Here is a 17,830-nt window from a genome sequence, read left to right on the forward strand (position 1 = left end):
ATATATTGAGGTCAATAGAGTTATGTGTATAAAGTCAAACTCTAGTTTAATACCTGACCCCACATTTATCAAAATGCCTACTCTTCACTTTTAGGTCTTCTGGGGATTGCAAGGTCTAGGTTTTTGCTGTTGTTGTCTTGTTTGCTCATCTTTTTGAGTCTTGAGTCCTCTGAGCTATCAGAACCCCACGGACCTTGTTTCAAATAGTAACACCAATGACCATGGGCATGCAGATATCCCTGGGAGCCTGTTTTCTTTTTTTTGGATAAATACCCAGAAGTGGGATTGTTGGATTATGTGGTGGGTCTAGTTTTAAGTTTTGAGGAACCGCCATACTGTTTTCCGTAGTGACTATACCAATTTATATTCCCACCAACCACATACTAGAGTCCTTTCTTCTCCAATTTCTTGGTGGTGGTGATTTAGTCGCTAAGTCATGTTTGACTCTTGCAACCCCATGGACTGTATAGCCTGCCAGGCTTCTCTGTCCATGGGATTCTCCAGGCAAGAATACTGGAGTGGGTTGCCATTTCCTTCTCCAATTTCTTACCAACACTTTTTTATCTTTTTTTTTTTTCTTGTTAAAAGCCATGCTAAGCATTGTGAGGTGATGTATTGTAGTTCTGATTTATATTTCCCTAATGATTAGTGATGTTGAGCACATTCTCTTTCTTTTTATTTATAATTTAAAAAATTTATTTTTTTTGGCTATGCTGGGTCTTTGTTGCTGGGCTTTTCTCTAGTTGTGGTGCACGAGCTTCTCATTGTGGTAGCTTCTCTCATAGAGCACGAACTCTAGGGCGTGCAGGCTTCAGTAGTGGTGTGTGGACTCAATAGTTGCAGCTCCTGGGCTCTAGAGCACAGGCTCAATAGGGTTTGGTTGCTTTGTGGCATGTGGGATTTTCCGGACCAGGGATAGAACCCGTGTCTCTTGCATTAGAAGGCTGATTCTTTACTATTGAGTCACCAGGAAAGCCCTGCATGTTTTCATATATCTATTGTCTGTCTCTTTTCTTCGGGTGAAATGTCTACTTAGTTCCTTTGCCCATCTTTTAATTGAGTGGTTGCTGAATGAGAAAGATGGGAAAATGAAGAGATACTAGTCAAAGGGTACAAGGTACAGTTATGCACGATGAATAAATCCTAGAGAACTGTTGTACAACAAAATGCCTATAGTAAGCAGTACTGTGTTCTATACTTAAACTTTGCTAAGAGAGGAGATCTTATGTTGTGTTCTTATTTCAAACTAAGAATTAATTAAAAGGCTTAATTATTAATTAAATAGTTAAACTTTTGGAGAGAATGGATAGGTTTATGGCCTAGATTGTAGTGATTACATGGGTATATGAGTGCGTGCATGCTCAGTAGCTTAGTTGCGTCCAACTCTGTGACTCCATGAACTGTAGTGAGCCAGGCTTCTTCATCCATGGGATTCTCCAGGCAAGAATACTGGAGTGGGTTTTCATTTCCTTCTCCAGGGACATGAATATATACGTATCTCTAAACTCATTAAGTTTTATACATGAAATATATACAGCTTTTTGAAATTAGAAGACGCTTACTCCTTGGAAAGAAAGTTATGACCAACTTAGATAGCATATTTAAAAGCAGAGACATTACTTTGACTACAAAAGTCTGTCTGGTCAAGGCTATGGTTTTTCCAGTGGTCATGTATGGATGTGAGAGTTGGACTGTGAAGAAAGCTGAGCACCGAAGAATTGATGCTTTTGAGCTATGGTGTTGGAGAAGACTCTTGAGAGTCCCTTGGACTGCAAGGAGGTCCAGCCAGTCCATCCTGAAGGAGATCAGTCCTGGGTGTTCATTGGAAGGACTGATGCTGAAGCTGAAACTTCAGTACTTTGGCCACCTCATGCGAAGAGTTGACTCATTGGAAAAGACCCTGATGCTGGGAGAGATTGGGGGAAGGAGGAGAAGGGGATGACAGAGGATGAGATGGCTGGATGGCATCACCGACTCGATGGACATGGGTTTGAGTAAACTCTGGGAGTTGGTGATGGACAGGGAGGCCTGGTGTTCTGCGATTCATGGAGTCGCAAAGAGTTGGACACGACTGAGTGACTTATCTGAACTGAACTGATATACAGCTTTTGAATGTCAATTATACATCAATTTTTTAAAATATTAAGTTGTCTTTTAAAAAGGCAATACCAAGTTGGCTGCTCTGAATTCTTTGAAGCCTAATGGAGAGAATAGAGGCATAACAGCATCTCAAGATTAAAAAAACAGAACAAAACAAAGAAAGCCTGGAATGAGAAAAGGCACAGATTCTTTTCTATTTCTATAAAAACAGCAGCACCTTCTGGTATTTCCCTTTCAGAATTCAGGCTTTAGAGGACTGATCTGATACAGTTGGTAATTTTACTTAAAGACCTTCCTATTAAATAGATTCAAACTATTTTTGAAGAACAGATGGTATAGACTAGAGGAAGAGATAAACACTGTATGTTAAACATTTTATTGATCAATTAAAATATCATAATTTAAAATGTTGATTCTACTGTGGGAATTATGCATGTCTGTCTGTGATGGAGAAAGACACTGAGATGGTGTATGTGGGGAGTGGGTTGGGAATTTATTGTCCAAAGTTGAAATTGGACTCTTCCCATGAGGTGAGAATGAAATGAGCAGCCTCCTGCCCCCCCTAATTCCGAACACACACACACCAGACAGGCAGATGGCTCTTCTTCAAGGTGTAAGGAAGCTGGCTTTCAGTCTTGAATCATGTGCCTCGGGGTGCTTTGAAAGCTGCCTATTTTTAAGATCAGCTTGAAAAAAATGATAGAGTAGAATAAAGAAACCACCTGTGTGGATTTGAAGAAAAAGTCAGGCTATAAAGTTAGCAGCGCTTTGCAAAGAATAGAGTTATAGAAAAACTGCATCCTTATCTTCTAGCACTTCTTTGTTCTGCTTTTTCTACAAGAGCATGAATTCTTGATAAATGAATATCAGCATCTCTGTAAATTAGTCTACTTGACATTAATTTTCATTAATGTTAACCTTTCATTCCTATGAATTACTTATGTGTAACAATTTCCATTCCATTGTAAACATTCTTTTGTTGGATGTTTTCATAAATTGTGAGAGATAGCATATTTGGGTAAATCGTGAGATTCACCAAAAGCTAACCAACTATAAAGGAGATAAAACATCACCAATCATTGTGTACATATGTTTATCTAAGTATCTAAAATAGTTACTTTAGAGACAGAAACATTCTTTTCTTTTTCAAAAAGAAAGATTGGGTCATTTAATAGTGATTGAAATGGTATTGAAACTTATTTTTCCATTGGTTCACATATTTATGAGAAAGTATTGGAGCTAAGACTGAAGCTTGTTAATTATGGAAGGTGCAGGAAAATAGCAAGCCTGCAAATAGCCTTGTATGTTCTACTCTGCCCTTGTGGGCCATCACTCTCCCCTTGAGGTCACAGCCATGTCCAAAGTTGGTGTAGGCTGTGTTCCTGACAACAGCAGGGTTGTAATGGAAACTGTCTTTACCACCCAAGTTATGGGCCTGATACAGTGAATCCCACACAAGCAGTGGGTCTGCCTGCCCCCAGTTGTGCCCCATTTTATTCTCAGGATCTGTGTCCTTTGCTCTTGGTCTTTTTCTACAGGATTTAGATGAGTGTCAGACCCTTGGAATGCTACACAATGGTGACCTTGATTCTCTGACTTTGCCGGGGGGAAAATTGAGTTTAAATCTAGATTGAAATTATATGCGATGCTATGGTAGTCAGGTCATTTCTGATACAGAAGAAGACTTCACCTGCCATTAGAGATATCTGCTTTTTGATTTGGCTCAGGCTTTCTGGTCTTAAGGGTAGCTATGCATTTACAGAAAATGAAAGCTTGTTTTTTTTGTTTTTTTGTTTTTTTTGTAGTTGCCTTGTTTTTGATACATGGAGAAAGTTGGGTAATTCTTTCTTAGTATTAATTTTCCAGATATTATTTATAAAGGTTTATCCTTCTTGTTGTCAAAATACAACCCTTTCTTTCAGGGGTGAAAAATCCCAAGCAATGTTTGGGAAAAAAATACTAGAATAAAGATGGCGGGATGGTTAATGTTTGATGGATGAACAAGTGGAAAGAGGGTATAATTCGGAACCAAGAGGCACTACCCCATGGCTGGTCCTGAGCTCCTTTGGGGGCAAAGCAGTCTTTAATTACATCTGGTACTCATTAATTCTTTTTGGAGTCTCTTTCCAGATCTGTTCCCCCATCAGCCTCCCATTGAGCAACAGAAATTCCAGATGGTTCCCTCCATATGCCAGTGCTCATTCTCTTAAGTAGGATAGATTGGTCACTGACAGAGCAGGATGCAGGAGTATTGGCCAAGTCAAGCCAAGGTGAAAAGCATTGGGCCACAGTTACATTAGAGATGATCCATCATTCATGTTTCTAAATGTGTTGTATGTATAACTGCTTCTGAATGTTTTCTCTGAAACACCTTGAGTAATTTTCTGGAAAGCATGGTACTTCTAGACAATGTGGCATATTGATCCTAATTGTCTACACCTGGAACAGAGTGAGATCCTCTAGAAGCTGTCATTATAGCTGAGAGTCATTTTGGACCTGATCTGCTCTGGAGCCTACTTTAGCATGATTTTTTTTTTTTTTGTCTGCATGAATTGCAATGCCAACTGTCATGTCTGTTATTGTAATGCAAAGAGAATTAATTGATATAAGTCTTTATGAGTCATAGGTTTATTTCATTTTTGCAGAATTTTGTTGTAATAATCACATGGACAGACTTTCCATTTTGAAGTTTTGAGAATGAAGATGAGGTCAATCTCCATATAATAAAAATATGTTATTTCAAGTATATTACCTTGTATTTATTTATCTGTCTTCATCTGATGAAGGGAAACAAGTCTGACTCATCTTTGAATTCTCACCAATCAGCAAGATGTGGCACATATTGAGGAAAGAAAGGAAGCAAGAAAAAAGTGTGACTAGATGGATCCAGGAAATTTCAAAGTGCAGCTGGCATTGAAAGAAATAAAAATAGTGTTTCTACTCTTGTCTTCATCTTATTCTTTTCTTCTAATGGCTGTTGGATTTTACATGTACGTGTGTGTGTGTGTGTGTGTTCACCCTTTGGTGTTATTTTTTGAGCACCTACCAAAGTCTGGGTATTGTTCTATGTGCTTAGCAACTCAATGTGACAGTGACAGGTATAGTCTGTGTTCTCATAGAGCTTGTAATAGTTAGGCTAACTGTGCTTTGTGGGCAATTTATTGGTGTATTTGGAAGGTAAGACAATTAGGAAAAATGTCTTCTAAGGGGAAATGTGATAAAGTCCAAAGGGAAAATTTTAAATTCCATGTAATTGTCACATTTTAACTGAAAGGTATATTCAAAAGAAGCCTAATATCATCTTGTGTGTGTGGGTGTGTGTGGGGGTGTGTGTGTGTGTATTTTGTGGTTGAGAGAAAAACATTTATTGAAGAAGTTACTTTGTACAATCAGGTTCAGTAGTCAAACATTGGTAGAATGGGCCACAGATTGGAAGAGACAAAGGTTATTTGTATCGAAATCTTGTATTTAAATGTGTTTGCTTGAAGTAATTTCTGTCTTGCTTTTGAAGTCACATTAAGTTATGAACTTACAAAATGTATATGAAACCTATAACATTCTCTAGATATTTCACTCTTTTGTTTGAATGTGTGAAAAGGAGCAGATGTGGAATTGAAATACATACATATTTTCATCTGTTTAGTCTGATTATTCATTTTACATCAGTCACTGATAAACTCTGGAAATTTAAGGTGTGTAGGGAACTCAGCAGATCTGAGCAACATTTATGGCACAGCTTTATCTTTGATGTCATAAGAAGCACTAGGGATTTCTTAAAAGGGGTGTTGTCTTCTCCTAAGGAATAAGAGTGGGAGAGAAAGACATAATTATGTTGAGGATCAGCCCAGTGATAGCTCCTTCTTTATAAGCAATAATCATGTAGTTATCATATTTTTTTCTTTAATGCTGTGTGTTATAAGAAGGTCCAGGGTATCACTAGAAAGTGAAAGAGAGAGATTTCCATAGAGGCGTGGTGGATACAATGTGGAGACTTACTAGCAGATCTAAAACTTTGTTGCTTCCGATGGATGAGTGTATGGTGCGGATGCTGTTGGATCATCCTCACATCCTGAGAACCAGCGTTCTACTATTTAACTGAGACACGAGGGGAGGGAGGTATGTTCAGGGGAATTTAGGGGTCAGGTCTAGAGATGTCACACTTCAACTCTGCCTACACTTTATTGGCTACCCTGAGTCACATGTCTTCATTTAGTTGCAGAGTAGGGTGGAACAAGTAGACTAACTATGAACCCAGGAATAAAAGGGAAATGGTTGGTTTACAACCCTGCAGTGTCTGCCATAGGAAGGTGTTGTGGTCTTATCCCTTGGACAGAAGGCAGGGACCAGAGGAGACAACTCCTGAGCAGTCAATTTGGGGGGCAGGGCCTTAAGAACAACAGGGTGCATTGTTTTCTGGAATCAGATGTAAGATTATCTTTAGAAATTCCTTAAATATGAAACAGAAACACACTTACAGCCATAGAGAATAGGCATGTGGTTACCACGGGGGAGAGGAGGCAAGGGAGAGAAAGATCGGGAGTTTGGGATTAGCAGATGCAAACTACTATATATATATATATATATATATATATATATATATATAATGGATAAACAACAAGGCCCTATTGTATAATACAAGGAACTATATTCGATATCTTCTAAAAATGTATAATGGAAAAGAATATGAAAAATCACAGATATGTACACCTAACTGAATTACTTTGCTGTATACCAGAATCTAACACAAGACTGTAAATCAACTATATTTCATTAAAATAAATTTCAGAAAATCCCTTCAAAATCTTTGCATGTGTCAGTGATTATGGTATTAAGATGTAAACAGAAACGCTTATTTGATATCTTCAATTTGGGTTGAATTACTATTGAACTTCAGAAAGTAACACTTACTACTTTGGCACACATGAAGCAGTTATTGTTTTAAAAGCAGATTTTTATTCATGTATTACTCTATTGTCACTTTCAAGCAAAAACCAATGTTTCTTTCCCCTGAAGTTATATGGAAACTACTTTTACAAAGGTGAGATGAAGAATAATAGTTTCAAGTTGCCCCATGAACTCTGTGAGTTCATCCAGCTAATGAAAACAATACAAATAATGAATATATTAAGCTTTTACTAAGCATGTAACAGGCACTTGGCTTTCTTGGTGGGACTGGGGGACTGAGATTGTCTTACTAATACTCTTCAGCACTTTATTGATTCATTTAATCTTAACAAACATCCTATGAATGAAGAGATATTTTTATTATCATTTTCATTTTATAGATTAGAAAACTGAGACACTGAGGAGTAAATTGTTGGTCCACGCGGCTAGTCAGTAGCAGCTTATTCACAGCCAGATAGTCTGACTTTAGAGGTCAAGGTCGTAAAATGTGGTTGTCTACCTTTCAAACACAAGAGCCTAGGGAGGGGCAGGGACAAAGGGTGTGGAGCTTATCTGGACATTTGCATTAAAGCAGGCTTGGGGGTAGTGTCAGGGGACATTTGAATTTAAAGAATCCAATATATTGCCATTTCTCAAGGATTCTCTGTTCCTTATCAGTTCCTATTCTGGGAACAAGTGAAACCGCATGCTGTTCCCAGGATTGAGGTCATAGGATGAGACACGTATGAATACCCTTCAGTGACTCTTTTCAGCGTCAGCGACCTTGTATGTATTAGACTATCCATATTGTGGCTATTGATAAAATTTCATCCTGTGTAATAGCTGAGTAATCATCTTACTAAAGATATATAAACCTGCATTTCTGCTAATAAAGCACCCTTGCTCCATCAGAGCTTGGGTCCCTGTGTCTTTCTCTCTCTCTTTCTCTCTCTCTCCCTCTCCCTCCCTCCGGCTCTCTCTCTCACTTTCTTATCATTGACTCTGGACCACCAGGTTCCGGTCCATTAAAGGACCCCAACAGGGCAGGGTTAGAGTCATCAGCAATGCCTTTGGCCATGACCCTTGGTTTGCAATGCAGTGGAAGAATGTATTCATGACACCTCTTTTCCTCTGCCTCTTCATGAAAGCCTAGCCTTTGCAAACACTTTGTTCTTCCACTTTCTGCCCCTGACCTGGCCCAAACAGCAATTCAAGCAATTCCCGAGCTGCCTAGAGAACCCAGTATAAGTCACTGGAGGAGAGGAGGCAATTCTTGTCTTGGTTACATGTCTGAGCAATTTCTTTTCCTTCTGCAGACAGGACTATCCTTGTGGATACTGATCTTCCGCCCCTCAGAGGCCTCTACGTGATGGGGACTCTAGAATTCCCTGTGGACAGAAGCAACGTTCTAAGCATGGCCTGCATGCTCATTGCTGGTGGGGAGCTGAGAGTTGGTGAGTCAAGGGCAACAGGACTGGGAGCAGAGAGAGGCCTTGGGAGAGGATAGTATCTCTATCAGGTTGCTTAAGGGGGTCTGGGGAATACTGAGGCAAGGAGGAAGTTTACTAGCCAAAGTTCTCCCCAGCCAGCTTTGGACACAGACAGAGGTGACATTTGTTGGTCACTCCTGTCCACCCACTGTATGCAGTCATCTGGCCCCAGGGTCCTCACGCTCATTGCAGGGCTCTTTTTGCCTCCACCAGGCCATACATCAATTCTCCATTTAGTTCTCTGAGTGAGAATTTACCCATGGCTTACTCTTCCAGAAGATCTTATTGGATGGATTGGTTAGCCCTTGATCAACCAAGCCAGAAGAGAATTTCAGTTGCTGTTGTAGTGCACATCCTTCAGAGAACAGACCTGGGAGCCAAGCCGATGTGTTCATCCTGGGACAGTAGAGAGAGACCTGGGGAGACGGCAAGCAACTCACCTGTCTCCCACTGCCCCGAAAACCCATGAACTCCTCTGTCTAGTTATGTTTTATGACTCCCTAGGAAGCTGATGGAAGGGCCAGAGATGCAGTGGAGCTAGGAGATGAGGGTCCTCCCCCTGGGAATTGAGGGATGGTGCAGGAGAAGTGGATCTGGGATGATGAGTTAACCAGGTCTGATACATTGAGAGTGTGAAAATGTTAGGCACTCAGTCGTGTCTGACTCTTTGCGACCCCATGAACTGTAGCCCACCAGGCTCCTCTGTCCATGGATTCTCCAGGCAAGAATACTGGAGTGGGTAGCCAACTTAAAAACATGAGTTGTCTATTTTATATATAGTATAATATAGTAGTATGTATATATCAGTCCCAATCTCCCAATTTATTCCTGTATCTAATCACCTGGCAACCATGTCTATTTTCTATATCCATGACTCCTGTTTTGTAAATCAGTTCATTTGTGCTTTTTTTTTTTTAAGATTTCACATCTAAGGGTGGACATATGCACATTACTATGTATAAAATAGTAACTAATACGAATCTGCTGTGTAGCACAGAGAATTCAATGCAATACTTTGTAATGGCCCAGGTGAGAAAAGAATCTAAAAGAAGGAGTTCGTTATTTGAATGAGAGATAGAGGCAGATGCATGGAGTTGGTTGTCAGAGAGCAGCATTAAGTTGTGTGTGACTGGGACACACTCAGTACCGGGAAGGACCTCTGGGAACACCCAGATTTCACTCTCTGTCTCTCTCGTCTCCTGCTCCTGCTACAGTTTAGTCAAACCCAGCCTGAACTCCGAGTCAAGGAGGGCTCACTGATGTCCTGTGTGTGGGTTAGCTGCATCCCAGGGCAGTGAGCTGAGGAGGGCAGTGTTTGGGAGTGAGGTTTGAATGCTCTCCATCACATTCACTGGTGGAGAATGGTTCTTCTGTTAAAGCAGCCAAAGATTCAGCTTTATCCAGCTTCGTTATGCCAACTGCATTGTCACCTCTAATTCCTACTCTTTCTACATGTACTACCTCAAACACAGATCTCTGTGGTATACACTTGCATAAGAATTGTTTTGTTTTCACCTGGACTTTAAGGAGACGCAAGCACAAGATTTTTTACTCATCTCTATTTCAATCCATCTTTCTACAGTGAGGAAATTCTTTTGGCTCCTGATCTTTTCCTCCCAGATTGATGTCACTTGCTCATTGGTTTAATATTCTGTATCCTCATCCAGTTAACTGATTGAAATATTAAATAAAACTGAGCCTTGTTCCCGTTACTGGAAAACTTATTTTAGGTTGACATCCTCTGTTGCTAAGAGAGGTCTTTTTTCATAAGATTTTTTAGGTTTCTGAAGTCCCTTATTACTGTAATTCAAACTTGCTGCCTGGAAATTTGTACCTTAGAAAAGAAAGAATGCAGTGGCACTTTCCAGTTTTGACTTATACATTTCAAATCCTATTTTTAATTTTGTCCACTCCCAACTACACTTTCATCTGTTGCTAGACAATGGCATGTTCATTTTCTCTCTGCTTGTCCATGTGTTCCAGGCCTAAAGGTTGATTATCCAAAAAGAACCCATCTGCCCAATCCTGTGTGCATGATGCCTGAAGGGAGACTTTCAACCCATCTGTCCCATTCTACCACACCCTAAAGAAATCCCAACATGAAATAGATAATAAGACTAGTTAGCAAAGAAACCTAATAGATGTGGGCATTGGCACAGAGCACTGCCAGAGACTGTGTACTATCTGATGCCATTTGATCCAAGTCCCAGCACCATGGAATTATATTCCTTGGTGGTCCTGCTTTTAAGGCAACTGGTGCTGGCAGAAGGTACCAATTGACTTTTAGTAGGGTGGAATCATAATCTTAGCATTAGACGGAAAGTTTAAGATCAAAGCTCCGCTTCGAGGGCTACAGCTGCATCACAAATGCCAAACTCAATTTCATTCTCTGTTCAGTGTTTGTCTCGTTAGTCTGATAAAACACTTAAGATAAGCTGAAAGTATTTCACTTGTTTGTCCATCCTATCATTCATCATGATTTTTGCTCACTGTCTACCACGTGCCAAGTTCCACGAGAGAGGTTGGATGTGCAGACATAGAAGTCATGAACCTGGCTTTCAAGAGCTGTGTCAATAAAGCAGCAGAGACAAACAAACAAAATCATAACTGAAAGTGTCACCTCTTCCAACGTGGAGAGGGATTAAAGATAAAAGAAGAGATCTGAAAAGACACATATTTGTGGACAAGCGTTATACCTTCAGGAAATTGCAGAAAACGGGTATGTCTGGCTTGTAGGATTTATAAAACGGTGGTAGCTGATGAAGCTTCTTGGCCTTATGCATTATGTTAAGGAGTTCGGGTTTTCTCATGAAGACAGTGCCCTGTCACTGGATATTTTATGCAGGGAAGTGACATTATTAGATCCAGTCTTAGAGCCATCACTTTTGGCAATGCAGGGGATGTACTGGAAGGGGCACAGTGAAAAGTGAGAAGGCTATAAGGTGTTTCAGAAAAGAAACTGTAAAAGACTGAGTGAAGACACTGGAGCTAAAGAGGAAGAGTGAATTAGGGAAGTACTGAGGAGGTAAAAAATTCCTAGAATCGAGTGGCAATTTTGATGTGAGGTGAGGAGATGATACTTCCTAGGTTTCAGGTTGGGAGATCTGGGTCCATGGCAAGGCTAGGACAAAACCTCCCTCCCACTACTTTTTAATTGAGTGTGTGTGCCAAGTCATTTCAATCATGTCCAACTCTTCGTGACCCTATGAATTGTGGACAACCAGGCTCCTCTATCCATGGGATTTTCCAGGCCAGAATACTTGTGTGGGTTGCTGTGCCCTCCTCCAAGGGATCTTCCTGACCCAGGGATAGAGCCTGTGTCTCTTATGCCAACGTCTCCTGCATTGGCAGGTGGGTTCTTTACCACTGGTGCCACCTGAGAAGCCCTTTTAGTTGAGTGACTCTGGCAAGTTACATGAGCTATTTCTGCCTCAGTTTTCTTACCTCTAAAATGGGAACAATAATAATCATGCTTATTTTATCGATTTTTTAGGAACTGAGTAAATCAATGGGGTCACAAAGAGTTAGACATGGCTTAGCGACTGAACAACAACAGCAGCAATAGTTGTTTATTAAAGGCTTCTTTGGTGGAAGTGCTTGAACAGTGTCAGGCACCTAATAAACCTTTAGACACAAATGTCAGGTTTAGGTTTCAGTGGGATGTGTAAGTGGTAATATATAGAGGGCAAATAGATTACTGAGAAAGCACAGAAGAGAGGATTGTGCTAAATATATATATTTGAGGGCCACCAGCCAAAAATATGAAATCAAAGCTGTGAGATAGAGAAGGCTTTTAAGGGTAATGGAGGAAGCTGGGATCAGGAAAGAGAAAGGAAAATAAACAGCTATAAAGATAGATGGACAGTGACAAGAAAATGATGTCTTGAAACAAAAGGAGAGATTTGCAAGAAAGAGGGAGTGGTTAGTAGTGTGAGATACAGCAGAAAGAATAAAATCAGGAAAGTAAATTGACCATCTTATTCTGGCTTTTAACTTTTTTATTTTTGTTGTTTAGTCACTCAGTTGTGTCTGACTCTTTTGCAACCCCACAGACTGTAGCTTGCCAGGCTCCATGGGATTTCCCAGGCAAGAAAACTGCAGTGCATTGCCATTTCCTTCTCCAGGGGATCTGCATAACCTAGGGATTGAACCTGCATCTCCTGCATTGGCAGTCGGATTCTTTATCTGCCACCAGGGAAGCCCTTTATTTTTTTTTACAATGGCTGTCAAATATACTTTTGACACAAACTGTTACTTTGCATGTTGAACAAAGAAAAAAATTTCCTAAAGGACAGTAACTTCTAATAAGTTTAATGCCACTTATCTATTCTTTAACAACTTCATGTTTTGGCTTAAAATATAGTCTTAAGTACAATTAAATAGATTCAATCTCATATTTGAAAATGAACAGTTGTCTCTATTGAGTGATGTCATCAAACTTTTACATGCTTTCATGAGTAGCAAGCTTTCTATTGGACGATGAAATGGAATGAATCAGTAGGTTTAAGGAGAAAGTAGACTTACCCCTGTCTCCATCCCCTTCCTCCTGTCTTCCCTCACTTTCTCTTTCACTGAATGCCCATTCAGTGACAAGCATTCTTCCTCTGACTTGAGTATTCAGCAGTGAGCCAGACAGATACGATTCCTCCTTGTATTCTTTTGTTGGGGGAGATAGACAATAAAATAGTAAAATAAAAGGAAACATAATTTTAGATGGCAATACACGCTCTGAAGGAAACCAAATAGAGAAGTGAACTGAAGAGAGGTGTTGGCACCGGAGATTAGGTAATCAGTGAACAACATTCTGAAGAGTCAGTGTGACTTGAGACCATAGAGACAGCAAAGAGCTAGACTTGCAAAGATTTGAACAAAAAAGTTTCAGACAGAAGGAAGACCTGGTGCAGAAGTCCTGCGGCAGAGCTTAGCCTTGGCTTTACATCGTTGTCAGGCAGAACAGCAGTCACTAGCTGGAGACTGGTGAAGAGTAGGCGTGAGTTTCATGGTGTGGGCTGGATTTTGAGCTATGCTGTGTTGTTTTTTAAAGCAATAAAGAACACAAGTAAGTCCAAAATCTGCAGAAAATTGCTTTTTTTTTCATTGTATTATCCATTTATTTATTTTTTCTAACAGTAACAGACATACAGTCAACAATGAGGCCAATGAGTGAGTGTGTAAATCAGTTCTTACAATGTTTATATATTTATAGTGAAGTATTTGTGTGAATAGATTTTTTTTTGCTGTGAATGTTTTCCTGTATTTATTTTTAAACCAGGCTCTTTTTTTTTTCATATAGCAAATTCCCATTGGCTGTCTATTTTACATACGGTATTGTAAATTTCCATGTTACGCTCTCCATACATCTCATCCCCTCCCCAAAATAGCTACTTTTTGATAATCTCATGCATATGACTTTAATAAGACAGAAATTAGTTTGGGACCTTCATGAATGTGGGAATTCTAGAGATCTGGATTATAAATCTAGTTTAGCAACTTGTTACACAATTTCTGGAAAATTCCCCAATAGTGGATTTATAACTATGATATCTTAGACCTCAGAGATTGTGTGAATCATCTGTATCAGCTTGTAGATAATGGAACTGAGACCCACAGAGATTATTGATTGGTTCCAAGGTCTCATAGTTGGTAAAGAGCAGGACCAGAATTAGAGGTTATTTTAGTCCTTCAAATCTTTGCCCTTCAAGCCTTTGCCCAAGGATTACCTTTACTATGAATATTTTCTGTCTCCATTCAGTAGGTTTTAGTGTATATTTTCTTCTGGTTCATTCTATCATTCATATCACCACTATTGCATTCATTTTTATGTTATGAAATGGTATGATCTCATGAATGTGTTCTCTGTATTAGATGATAGACTTCTTTACAATATTTTTGTAACCCTCGTATCTAGGACATAGTACACTTCTGATAATGTGCCATATGACTGACCAGTGTATATATAAATGAGTGAACACATCTAAGTCTGTCTTTCAACTTAATACCTTTTTCTTGCAATACATCCAGTCTCCTGACACTTAAATTTCAACATCTGTGAGGAAAGACTTGTAGTGTTAATGTATAAGCGACTATGTTTCCCCACCCCCATATGGGAGAAATAAATGGGGGTAAAAACACATTGAAAAAACTGGTGATCTTGTACAAATCTAAAGTATTTTCAATCTTACTCTGTCTAGGAGAGACTTATAAAAATGCCTGACTCAAAGCCTGTTCAATAAACATTGGTTTGTTGAGTGTTTTAAATGTTTGTATTTCTTTGCCCAGGAATAGCTGTCTGTACTCATCCTTTTCATCGTGTCCTTTTTTAGATGAGAGATCATTTCCATGCTTTAATTTGTGTACTTTGTTATCTTAGATATCAGTGATGTTAACATATTATTGATCCAAATGTGCAACTCAATGGAAAGTGTTTTAATCTTATGCATACTTTTAAAATTGCAAATGGAAAATTCTCTCGTGATAGTTTGTAGGAGAATTTCAGAGAGGGATAATCAGTAACAATATATGTGTGTCTTTAAAACTTAACAGAAATCTCCTTGATCCCTAAGTAAACAACACATGCCCCACATTTCAGTGTCCCTGAGGACTCTGCAGAACACTGTGCCTGGCCTGTCAGAGCCAGGTCACATGATGCACTGCCTAGTCACTCAGTAATTATGGTAGGAACTGGGTTTTTAGCCTAAAAGTTGTCACATATTGTTTTGCAGAACCCATGATGGGTATTTGTCAGCCCTGTCTCACATTTGTAGCCAGGAGCCTAAGGTCATCATTAGCACATGACTTTGATTGTCAGGAAATGAAGTACTACGTGTATGGAAGTTTCATTGCTTCCGTGATTGGGACTTTCTCAATCCTAAAGAAGAAGAAAAATCCATACACAGTTTATTGCCTTCCAAACTGACAGTTCTGTAAGGCTCATTGGATGATTAAGTAATAAGAAGGAGACAAACCAGAGAAAAGTGTAGATTAAAACATATCCTCCAGCTTAAAGCCACAATACCCAGTAGTCAGACTTCTTGTGTTGCCAGAGAGAATCTTGTGGTGATGTTTGTTTAAAAATAATATGTTAAAGAAAAAACCCAAACCAAACAAAAATATATTCTTTCAAGTTTATGATTAAAAATATAACAAATTAACTACACATTTCATATGTAAATTTAAGGGTACATAGATATCTGTAAAATAGTTTGTAACTTAGCTAATATAGATCATCAGCCAACAAATAATTTTTTGTCTACACTGATCATTCTCTAATCAAACTACTGGTTAATAAAAAGGTGAAATCAAAAGAATGTGGCTTATAAATATTGTACTTATTTAACTACAAGGGCAAAAGCATAAAAGCTCTGTTCTTTATAGGTTCAGCAAGCACTAACCTCCATTTCTGTGAGTTCCTAAGAAGATTGGTAGCCAACAGTTAAATAACACATATTTCAATATCAGATCAAGCATAGAAGTATCTGTCTATTTTCAGGTGGATATTAGTTCTCTGACAAACATCACATCTTTCTTAAATATATAGGTTTTTAAGCAAAATCTATCTTGGGTTTGTCTCTACTAGACAGACTTAACAGTAACCATTTTGGTAAATAAACCTTAAACATATGCATTTTTTGTACGTCAGTTATACCTCATTGAAGCTTTAAAAAATTTAATAGTTTAGAGAAGCAGAAAAACAAGTGTAATTTTGACCAATTTTCCTTCTTTTGATGAATAAGTACTTATTGACGAGTATCCTCGAAATATAATCATTCACTGTGTTTAGAATATGACGTGTACAAAATATGACACATGTTCAGAAAAGTTCATAAAATAAATAGCGCATAGTTCAACTGAACAGGAGTCCATGCTAGTGGGAATGTAGTGGGATCTCATGATTGTTTTAATTTGCATATCTCTAATGTGATTTGAGCACTTTTGAAATTTCTCTTGTCTATTTTGTATCTTTTTTTTTTGAAGTAGCTATTCTCTTGCTCCTTTTTAAATGATGAATTATCTTTTTTGTATTGATTTGTTAAAGTTATTTATATATTTTGGAAAGTACCTTTTGTTAGTTCTGTGTGTTGCAAATACCACTACATACTCTGTGGCTTGCTTTTTCAGTCTTCTAATGGTGTTTCTAGATAATTGGAAAACCTTTATTTTAATATAGTTCATTTTATAGATCTTTCCCTAGATGAACTGTACATTTTGACTGAAATATGGTAGGCAAGCATATGCTGTATGGTTTTAATCCTTTTAAATTTGCTAAATTTGCTTTAGGGTCATCATATGATCCATATTTGTGAATGTTTTATGCAAGCTTGAAAAGAATATATTTTCTTTATGAGTCTATTTCCCATCTACACCTATTATTTGTTAATTGTATTAGTCAAAACTGTTACATCCTTATTATTTTCTTGTTCATTTTATGAACAGTTGTGTTTAATTTGACACTGTTATTTTAGGTATGTCTACTTTTCCTTATAATTCTTTTAATTTTTGCTTTAGTTACTCTGAAGCTATGATGCTAGGCACATACATACTTAGTATTCTTATGGGTGAAATGAGTCTTTTTTACTGTGGAGTATCTGATTGTTTTCTGCAAGAGGATTGGTTAAAATTACCTACTTCACTCTTTGAGGGACAAACGATAAGTGAACTCTGCTAGAAAGACACGGCCCTTTCTCTCTGGGAGTGTACTGTAAAGAGGAGGAAGCCTAGTAGAAGGCAAGGCACTTAGAGTACAATTTTGAAGCATTGAGGGAAAATGTGGTGTGTGTGGTAGCCTACAGAAGGCCCCTTAACACAGATGTAGTTGACAGGAAGGGTCCTAGAGAAGGTTGCCTCTGAGCTTGGCTTGGTCTTGTTTGGGGACTTGGTTAAGGTGACTCAGTTCTTGAGGGTGGCAAGGAAACTGACAGGCAGGGGGAAGGGAGTAGTTCTAAAAGCATAAATTTGTTTCCAATCATTTGCTATTTTAAAGCATTTTCCAATGTTTGCAATTATAAATAGATAACACTGCAGAGGAGAACTTTGGGCATTAACCTTTGCCTGTGTTCCATACTATTTCTTTAGGGCAAGTTCATCAAAGGAGACTTACTGCAGCAGGGGTAAAAAAAAAAAAAGCAAACTTCTTTTTATGCACAGAAGGGGGCATCTAGTTCACGGTCATAGGAGGCTTTTAGAAATAAACTACAGTGAAGCCAAGTTTTGAGGGGTGATTAGGAACAGGACGGATGAAGGTAGGCATATAAAAGCCTGGGGAATCTCACGGACACACAGGAGGGTAGAGAGAGCAGTAAGTAAGTAATTCAGTGTATGCTGGCTTAGTCACCAGGTAAGGAGAGTTGTGCTCAAAG

General features: G+C 38.7%; 1 protein-coding gene across 7 annotated transcripts in view; it reads left to right on the plus strand.

Moving 5' to 3' along the window:
* PKHD1 (PKHD1 ciliary IPT domain containing fibrocystin/polyductin) overlaps positions 1 to 17,830 on the plus strand; it is a 429,461-nt gene that overhangs the window by 266,133 nt on the left and 145,498 nt on the right. For 6 of the 7 annotated variants that reach the window (XM_043450734.1, XM_043450737.1, XM_043450739.1 and 3 more), the window contains one exon: positions 8,301 to 8,438. The exons of the other annotated variant lie outside the window; for it this stretch is intronic. In XM_043450734.1, coding sequence (XP_043306669.1) covers positions 8,301 to 8,438 — 138 coding nt within the window. The remainder of the gene's footprint in view (positions 1 to 8,300; positions 8,439 to 17,830) is intronic. 7 annotated transcript variants of the gene reach the window in all.

Source organism: Cervus canadensis, chromosome 28, assembly GCF_019320065.1.
Source record: "Cervus canadensis isolate Bull #8, Minnesota chromosome 28, ASM1932006v1, whole genome shotgun sequence".
Taxonomy (NCBI): domain Eukaryota; kingdom Metazoa; phylum Chordata; class Mammalia; order Artiodactyla; family Cervidae; genus Cervus; species Cervus canadensis.